At 44.8% G+C, this 9,637-nt stretch overlaps 1 protein-coding gene across 1 annotated transcript; it reads left to right on the top strand.

Moving 5' to 3' along the window:
* The first annotated feature begins 506 nt into the window (after nucleotides 1-506).
* On the top strand, nucleotides 507-5,442 carry FIGLA (folliculogenesis specific bHLH transcription factor). Its single transcript, XM_054586925.1, has 3 exons — nucleotides 507-707; nucleotides 3,304-3,456; nucleotides 5,128-5,442. Exons 1-3 carry the CDS (start codon nucleotides 507-509, stop codon nucleotides 5,440-5,442), a joined length of 669 nt encoding a protein of 222 aa, XP_054442900.1.
* Nucleotides 5,443-9,637: the final 4,195 nt, after the last annotated feature.

Here is a 9,637-nt window from a genome sequence, read left to right as displayed (position 1 = left end):
TCAAGTAGCGAATCTCGGTGAGGGGAGTACAGGACCTCTTTGTTACTGCTCTTGCAATGTTTATTTCAGAATGAATTTTAAACAAGTTTTGTGTGTATCCATCAGTTGTTTTCCTTGGTAAATGTATATATGTGCATATGTGTGTTTACCTACATGTGTATGCTTTTATCAGAAACTCATACTGGTTAAAACTGAATTTTGGGGATTGGTACCCAAGTACGTGTATTAAAACAGACATACATACAAAACTCCCCCGGTGATTCCAGTGGGCAGCCCAATTTGAAAACCAGTGCTGTTTGCAATGTGTTCACCATAATACCGGTGCAGCTTGTTAAAAAACACAATTCCTGGACCGACTTCCAGACAGTGGGACCCGGTTTTCAGTAAATGGGCAGGGGAATGGGAACAGGTGGTCCAGGCCCCGCCCCCGTGGCCTCGTGGGCCACGTGCAGCTCCAGGTGCCCCTGATGAAAGGCCTGGACAGCCCTGGGGCCCCGTGCGCCGCCATGGACGCCTTGCCGGGCTTCGTAGTCACCTCGCCGGCCGAGGTGCTGGAGGACGTGCTGCGGGAGCAGTTCGGGCCACTGCCCCAGCTGGCCGCTATCTGCCGGCTCAAGAGACTGCCCTCGGGCGGCTACTCGTCCACCGAGGACCTCCAGTTGGTGCTGGAGCGGCGGCGTGTGGCCAACGCCAAGGAGCGCGAGCGGGTGAGCGCCCTGCCCCGCGCGGGTCCCCGAGGCCATCTGGGCTCGTCCCCTCCACAACCCCGCACTGGGACAAGAATGACTTCCTTCCCTCTTCCCCATACCTGCTACCCATTTCCGAACACCTGGCCAGGTCCCGGTGAACCCACTCATCGCCCACCTGCGGGGTCCGGAGGCGACTTTGGCCTCCTGAGGGCCAGCTCGTGTCCTAGCTTGAGAGAAGGGGAGTGGCCTTGTTACCCTCCACCCTGGTCCAGCTGCCTGTTCGCTGCCACTGGGATGGGCACCTCACGTGCCAGCCCATCTGGACTTGGGCAGGAACTCGTCTGGGGGGAGCTGAGGAGGCCCCGGACCACTTCAAAAATGTCTCCCTGGGCGGGTGTTTTTAAGAAGCTTAGAGCACGGGAGTTGCGCTGGAACCTCACAACCGAGGGCGCTGGGTGGGTGCTTGGGGCTCGCAGAGCTCTCTCCACCCTTTTCCCTGTGCTCTGCGTCTCAGTCTCGAAGCTTAAATGGGGTGAGCACGACCTAATAGAAGTTACTCCTTACTTTAAACAAAAACCACGACGCCCCAGTGTACGCCTAGACTCCCAGTCGACCTGCTGCCCGGAGGGAAAAAGGGCCCAGGTGCCAGTCAGCCGGGGTTCGCGCTGAATCTCCAACCAGAACGGTCCTGTGGGTCGTAGTAGGAGCGGCATCTACTGGTAGCTTTTAGTATTTCTAACTTATCTTGGATCCCAGACTTGTCAGATCTTTGGGACCCCTTTGGTCCCTTTGCAATCTTTGGGTTGGGTTGAGGTAGAGGAGGGAGGGTCTCAGGGACAGAAGGGTGAGTGGAGGAAGAGGCAGCGGCGCGCATTTAGGCTGGGACTTGAGAAAGTTCTGCTGGGGCCTGTTCCTGCACACCCCTGCCCCTTAGAAATGTTGCCCCAGTGAATTAACTAGGACCTTTGCCTGGGAAAGGGTGTGCAGATGAAGGACCAAGGAAGAGTAGAAGACTTAGTGGAAAGATGGGAAAATTGCAAGAGTGGAGAAGCATGGTTTTACCAGGCACTAGACTTTGTGAAAATAACCTTGTGATCTGATGTGATGATGTGGCCTTCAAACAAGATTCTGATCCAATATTTTACATTTTATGTGGGCCTTCCCACCAGGAAGGAATCGCTTTCTGCAGGAATTGGCCCTATTTTAAAACTAATGACTTTTTTTTCTTTATAATGATACAATTAGCACACGTGGAAAATACAGAGATGACCAAATAGGGAACAGAAACACCCACAACACCAACATAATGACTATGAACTATTATTCTTGGGTATATGCTCCCAGTCTTTTTTCTAGCTCTCTGTGTGTGTGTGTGTGTGTGTGTGTATAATCTTACAAAATTGTGATCATCTAGTACATATCTTTATATCCTTTTCATTTAATATTATCAAAAACATTTCCTCATATTCCTAGGTATTCTTTCAAAGAACAGCTTTTGACTGCATAGACTGACCTAGAAATGGACCATAACTTCTCTAGTTTCGTATTGTGGAGCATGTATGCTTTTTTTTTTTTTTTTTTTTTTTTTTTTGCACCTTCTTACTGGTATTCAAATCTCTGTGCATCCCTGATCATTGCTTTAGAATAAAATATTAGATATGCAATTACTGGGATATATAGAATCCCAACTTTTGATACAAGTCACCCAATTGCTTTCTAGAAAAGTTAACCAATTTTAATCCCATTTTACAAGATCTAGGACTGTTCCCTTTTCCATCTTTAGTACAGGGCATGATTAACAAAATGAAACAAAAATGTTACTAGATTGGTACATGAAAAATGGCATCTAATTTCTGTTATGATTTGTAGTTTTTGATTATTAAAGTTCAGTATTTTTATGTTTCTTGGTCCATTGACCGCTTTGATATGGGGTGGGAGAGAGCTCACTAGGTAAGTGAGTATATTGATTGGCTTTATGGTGTGGTGGGAGCCAGGTGTTTCAGGGACTGTGTCACTTAGAGGGTGCTCACCAGTTTCGGGCTTTAGAGCCTAGGAATTAGATCCTGGAGACCAAAAAAAAAAAGGCATCTCATCCGACCTTTCAAGCCTCACCAACATACGGACCCTCTGGACTCTAACACTCTAAATCATCTACTCAGCAGGGCAAAAATTTCAAGAGCTACAAGATGGGTATTTTCACTTTGCAGATAATCAAACCAAGGGCTGGTGATACGAAGTATGCTACATACTCTTGTAAAGCTAAATGACAGAGCTGGGCTTTAAATCCTGCAGTGTCCACTCAGAGCTTTTAGCCACCCCCCCAGTGCCCCTACATGACAGCGCAGGGGATGTGTTCTTAGAGGACGAGGAGGGGATCAAGTATAGACACTCCTTCCAGCCTGTCTACCCACAGTGCTGAGTTTATGTCACTCCCTCTCCCCTTCCTTGCCAGGGACTGTTGTCCGTGGAATGGCAACTCTTTGGCATGTGCCTGCTTAGATTCCCACACAGACAAGAGAGCTGTGGAAATGAGCCTTCAAAACCCCCTTCTGTGGTTTGGGGAATGTCTGTACAAATTAGTTTCTATGTGTCTCACTGCCTTTTTGTTTTCCAGATAAAAAACCTAAACCGTGGTTTTGCCAAACTGAAGACACTGGTGCCATTTCTTCCTCAAAGCAGGAAGCCTAGCAAAGTTGATATCCTTAAAGGTGCAACTGAATACATACAAGTTCTCAGTGACGTTCTGGAAGGAGCCAAAGACTCTGAGGTAAAGATTGAAGAAGTTAAAACAATTATATCCATCATTTATTGAGCCCTTTGCGTGTGCCAGGCAGTTTATTTATATGTTCCAGTTAATCTACAACAGTTCTCTGAGTTTTTTATGGTCCTCATTTTGCAGAGGAAGAAAACAGAGTACAATTAATGTCCACACAGGTAAGAAATGCCAGGAGTGGGGACTGAGTCCAGGCCTATGTTAGATTTGGGGCCAAGTTCCTGACCTGAGCTATATACTGCCCTCCTGCCACAGTCCAGGGTCCTGAGTTCCTAATTGCTGAAGCTTTAATAGGACCTTGACAACTGGGCTAGGAGAGGAGGCTTCCATAAACCCACACTCTGGTGGGGGCTTTTCTTCAGCAGGAAGAACATCAAACAGGACACAGAAAGAAGAAGCATTTCTGTCCTGAAGGGGCCTTCCCTAAGGGTCTTGCTGGAGAGCGCAGCAATAGTCTGGTGATACCAGTCTTGTCGGATTTTCTGACTATTCAGTGGATTGACATAAATGAACCTTCTTTGCAAACTGCGAAGCACCATAGTGTCACCGCTGTTGCCAGAGTACACAGCTCAGAAGTATCTGTTAGGCAATTGAATGTGTGGGTTGGTTTTATAGGCTCATTCCATGGAGAGGCAAACCATCAAGGCCTGAAAATGGATTAGTCATCAGAAGAGGTAAAACATGAAGAGAGGAAAGGCCTTAGAAATGAGCCCTAAGTGACATCATTGACAGGAGGAAGGAGCAGCCATCAGAAAGAAGGTGACAAGGAGGAGTGGGAAGGCAAGATGGGTCCTAAAGTCAGGAATGGGGGAATTTTGAAAATCTGAGAGTGGGAAGGAGTGGAAGCTACAGAGAGGCCCAGAAATGCAGCCAGGCCCAGCATTTGAGCTGTGGAATAGGAATGGGCTGGAAGCCAGCTCATAGCGGATTGAGGGTGTATTTTTGCTAAAAATCGGGAGTCTATGCAGAGGGAAGGGGCAGACTTCAAGTCCATGCAACCTGGAAGTCTGAGACGAGAGAGAGAGCGAGAGAGCGAGAGAGCGAGAGAGTGAGAGAGAGCGCGCGCACTTGACTGTTAGAGTCAGTAAAGGTCTTTTCGAAGTAGCAAAGGGACCATGTTTAGGGACAGAAGAGAAAGACAGATACTAGTAGAGAAACACTCATTTGAGAAACTTAGGACAAAAATATCATGGTGTATAACTGTATTTTTTTGGTGTTTTTTGTTTCCTTGTCTACTAGTTCTACTTAGGTGACTTACTGGGAGGATACATTCTGCAGTGGTGGGAATGGATTGCCCTATTGGCCAAATGGGATAGTTCGGTTGTAACATGGTTGTAGTGTTTGCAAATGTGCAGGTGGCTGCCTTAGTTTTTTCTCGCATGTTTATTGTGTAACAGAAGTGCTTTGTTTTGTGCTGGATTCATTAAAATACAGGATCTGTTCTGTGGTATAATATTTTGAATGCAGTTGCCCATTACACAACATTTTAAGATTATAGAAGAACAAAATGCAATCTATTTGGCAATGATTTTTCTCTCCAAAAAAAACTTAAGCATTGCCCTTATCACGTTAATGAAATTTTATCCATTAAAACTTCAAAATATATTGATTTAAAATTTCAATATCTGACACTTGCACTGTTTGACAACTAAATTTGGTTTCTAGAAACAAGACTCAGATCATCAGAACTATATCAACAATACTTCTGAACCACATATGGCTAAAGAGCTATTGAGAAACAACGCCCAGCATGCGAGCCATGCTGTGGGCTCAAAGAACGAGGAAAAAGTTCCCTGGGCAGATGGTGGCAGCAGTGAGTCAGCATACGCTTGTTGCCAGTGCTTGATGTCTGCAACTGGAGTTACCTCCACGACCAGGAATCTGGTAAAGTATTTCTTTTTAAATTGCAATGTAGATGTCAAAAAAAGTCAAAATGCTTCTCTTGATGTATGGTTATTCTCCATGCTGAACCATGATTGAAACAAGATCATTTTGTGAAAGCACCTAGGTGGGAGGCAGAGTTTGCTAGTTTGGAAGATCTATTATGATGTCCCCAAATTAACTGGTAACACCTCAAGGGGATGGCAACTTTTCCAGAATCACCGAACATAGAATTAAGCTTATTTTTTATGACCCTAGTTAACGCATGAAAACGGTTTCTGGATTCTGAGGTCTGTAGAAAAAGAAATAAGTACTAGATTACCATATGTAAAGCTGCATGGTGATAACTTATGTAAACACACACACACACAAACACATGCACGCACACATTCACACACTCACCTACATGTGCACACACACACTTTTTAAAAAATTGGCCTTGTCAGAAGGCAGCATTTTCTAAGTAATAACAAAGAAGTTTATTGTAACAGCTCTTATTACTCTGCCAACCTAACAAAGCCACTCAAATTAGCAGCCTGCTTCTCCAAGTCTGCAAAGTGGACTTTTGGCTCTTGCTGTGTCTCACTATTACAAAAATGAGACCCCTTGCTCCAACCCACAACACGATTGCTACGGAAATAAGAAAGGCTTGTCAGACTCTGGAACTAAATGTACTGTAACAAGCAAGTTGCATATTCTGATGTGAGGGGCAGTGGGAACTATGGAGTCACACATGATGGTTGGTGGTGGGAGGCAGTTTCGAATAGCAGTTGAGTGCAGGCTTTGGAGACAGGATGTGGAGGTTCAAACCCTGGTTCTACCGCTTGCTAGCAGTGTGACCTTGGGTGAGCTACTTAATCTGAATCTCCCAGTCCTCAGTTCCCTCATCTATAAAATGGGAATGATAATCGTACCCGCCTTGTATATAAGATAACTGCGAGGTTCAAGTCAATGGCATCGGGTCAGTGAAGTGTCTAGCACAGTACCTGGCATGTCAATGTTCAATTGAATATACATTATTAAGCCTGCCTGACTCACCATGAACAATCAGTATCGATTGAGCAATCAACCATGAGCTGCAGGCACTTTAGCTCTGTTTGTAGCCAGTGTTCTGGGTTTTCTCACTTGGCTCTCACCAGTGCTTCACCCTTGTTTGAGGTCTTACAGGCTTCCTGCTGACTGGCTGGCCTTGGTTCCTATTTATGATTTGATTACTCTTCTAAGAATTCCATTTGTGCACATGCTCCATCTAGGTTTTCAAATTCTGGGCCATTTGAAATATAAACCTTCCCTTGCCAGTCAACCCTTAGGAGACAGAATTTCTGTTGCTACTACGTGAGCTGGCAGGAAATGACTAAGAGCAAAAGGAAAGAGTGCAGAGAGGTCCTGGACTGAAACTGGAACCTGGCTATTTAAGTTAATATAATAATGCTTCCACAAATGTAAGTTCTAATATGTACTAGATATTAAGGCAAGAATCTTACCTGCATTTAATCCCACTGATCCTTATCAGGTGAGCATTACCATGCCCTTCTCAGGGTGAGTTACCTGGCTGTTCATTTCTGCTGGTCCTGCTGAGCCGGGTATCACGGCAAGCCTACAGTGGCAATGCCAGCAGCAAGGATAGGAGAGCCATGTTTTCCAAGGACAGGTGATCCTGGAAATAGGCCATTACTAGTAAATTGATTTAAAGTGGAGTTTAACATTTTCCTTTAAGAAACAAAAGTTCTGATTGAAAATTTTTTAAAAAAGGGAACAAGACACTTAACTTCTAGTCTTTTGACTAAGTTTAAGTTGTTAATTGAAAGAGTGTGCTAATTCTTAGACTTAACAAAGAATTAATAAATTTGAGATTTTTAATATATGCATATAACTTCTGCCAAGTGTGCCTTCTAAGGCCTGAATTTTGTAAAGAGTGCAATTTTCTGCAAAAATGTGCTAGGGTTTCATTAGTTTTGTCAAGAGTTTCCCATTCTTTGACATTCAAATCATTTTAAAAATAAAAACATTTATTCTGGAATAATAACCCATTATAAAAAAGTTGCAAGTACAGTACAAAGAACTTTTTTTCCTGATGCACTTGAGAGTAAGTTGCTAACCTGATGCCCATTTACTCCTTCTTGCCCTTGAAGAGGACCTGGTGCTAGCAGAGATGGTCATATTTGGAGATTTGGGAACCCCAAATCTCCAAAACAGGCTGTGCAAGATCAGCAACATTCCCGAGAAGCAAAATCCCAAATGAAGTACTAAGAGTCTGCTGAGGGCAGAGGTGGAGGTTAACTTCTTGGGCAAGAGTAGGTTCACTAGGGGATTGAATCAGCAAATACACTTGTGTGTGCGGATGGAGAGGGCTGTGGGCCCTGTGAAGCCACAGCCTTTGACCTCGGCGGGGATAGAGATTAATGGCAAGGTCCAGGTGAGGCTCATTTACAACTGGACTTCCAGGTGTAAGGTTTTGCTGTTTTGGGATCGAGCATTGCCAGGGGGCAAGATGTTCAGTAACCCACCGTTGTTTACTCCTATTTGTCACCTGTGGCTACGACTTGGACATTTCACGTGTCTCAGGGCTCTGAATTTTGTTCAGAGTTGCCTGTGATCTTGTGGAGGCTGTGTCCCTGGATGAAGACCCTCCTCAGTGTTGGAGTGAGATGCCAATTGTGCTGGGTCAGAAAGGCACTGGAAAGAGATATAGGAATGAACATATTGTCTGTCATGAGCCCTGGATGTGTCGCCACCATACACTTCTAAATTTTGGCCTGTCGTGGCAGCATTCCTTGGAAAGAGCTTCTGGGAGAAGGAAGCCTGTGTGGGTGGTAGATTTCTACTGTCTCCTCTGCAGGTTGTGGGATTCTCTCTGTGAAATTAATCACGGGGGGGGGGGGGGGGCATTTCTTCTAATGGCATTTTAAGCTCTAAAATGAGATGGTCTGGGATGAATTTATAAACACTTAGGGAAAGCCCGGAAGCATCTATCTCCTGTCTTCCCTCTCATTTTCCCCAGGCAGTGGCTATGTTCTTTAGGAAAAATCTTACCACAGCAGTAGGGTGGGTCTAGGCTTTTCCTTGGGGAGCATTTTGTCTGCCCCAGTGTTTACCGATGGCCCAGGGGCCACATTCTGATAAGTTTAGCCGGCAGAGTATTTTAAACATTTGAACTTCTCTTTTGATGAGGTGGGTGTTCTCTGGCTTGTCAGTCCCCACCATGCCTTATTATCTTACCAGCATCGGCATTTAATTTTGCAGCCCTGGACCGAGGACACTGAGGCTCAGAGGGAAGGCTCTTGCAGTGGTTGCATTGGGATCTAGGATGTTATTGTGTCTTCTGTACTTTGGGGGTTTCGGGTTTGGTACTGTGATGGTACGGATGCTGGTCATTCTCTCTGGAACTTTGGAAGGGTGAGGTCTGGGGCAGGCAGGACTGGATCCATCTAACTCGGGAGTGATGCCACCTCCAAGGGAGGGTTCCCCAGGCTGCAGCTACTCAGGAAGAGGTTCAGAGAGCACCCAGAGAAGACTCTTAAGGCCAAATCTGATTAAGATTTTTTTTAAAAAGTTAGAAGAAAGACAAATTTCTATTTTGTACAAATAAGAGAGTTTGAATTCTTTTTTTGGCACTTTAATTTTCCTATGAGGACAAAATGTTGACTCAGTCATGAAGTGGGTTTTGGTGTGTTGTGTGTGCATCCATGTGTATGTGTGTGACATCTGGTGTGTTTGGTAAGATCTCTACCTGGTTTGTGCTCCTATCCCCGTCAGTGAGCATAATTTGAGAAAGCCAATAATTTCTTTTCTATTTCACTGACATATATGGGCCTGGTGGTTAAATTAATTGAAGTAAGTCCTCATCTATTCTAGTGGACTTCTTGAAGGGATATTTTTCAGTTTTATAAAAGGTTCCACATTTATATAGAGGAGCACGACAATAATTGGATAGAAGTTTCCCTCAGAGGTAGAGGCAGGACTTCTCTGATGTGCTGCTGACCTTCCTTGGACAGATGGCTCCTTGGGGTAGCAGAAAACCAAATGCTAGGACCACCTAAGGTAGCACCTGAGGGAGGTCTTGTGTACTTCCAATATCCACCGTCCACCTTTTCCTCTTATACTAATTCTGGGTTCTCCAGAACAGATCAGGGATAAGATGGCCTCCAAAGACACAGTATTAAAGGTACGTCTTCTAGTGGAAGGATAAAGGACTCAAATACAATTCAATTATTTTTAGTAACTAACTCTTCTGGTCCTCTTTGGTCACCCATCCTTTTTGGAAGACTTTTTCTTCCAGGAATGTGTCATTCTA

The sequence above is a fragment of the Pteronotus mesoamericanus genome, unplaced genomic scaffold (assembly GCF_021234165.1).
Source record: "Pteronotus mesoamericanus isolate MK-2021 breed Mesoamerican mustached bat unplaced genomic scaffold, CSHL_Meso_final contig_98, whole genome shotgun sequence".
Lineage (NCBI taxonomy): Eukaryota > Metazoa > Chordata > Mammalia > Chiroptera > Mormoopidae > Pteronotus > Pteronotus mesoamericanus.
The sequence above is the reverse complement of the archived record's forward strand: the minus strand, read 5'-3'. Positions and strand labels throughout refer to the sequence as shown.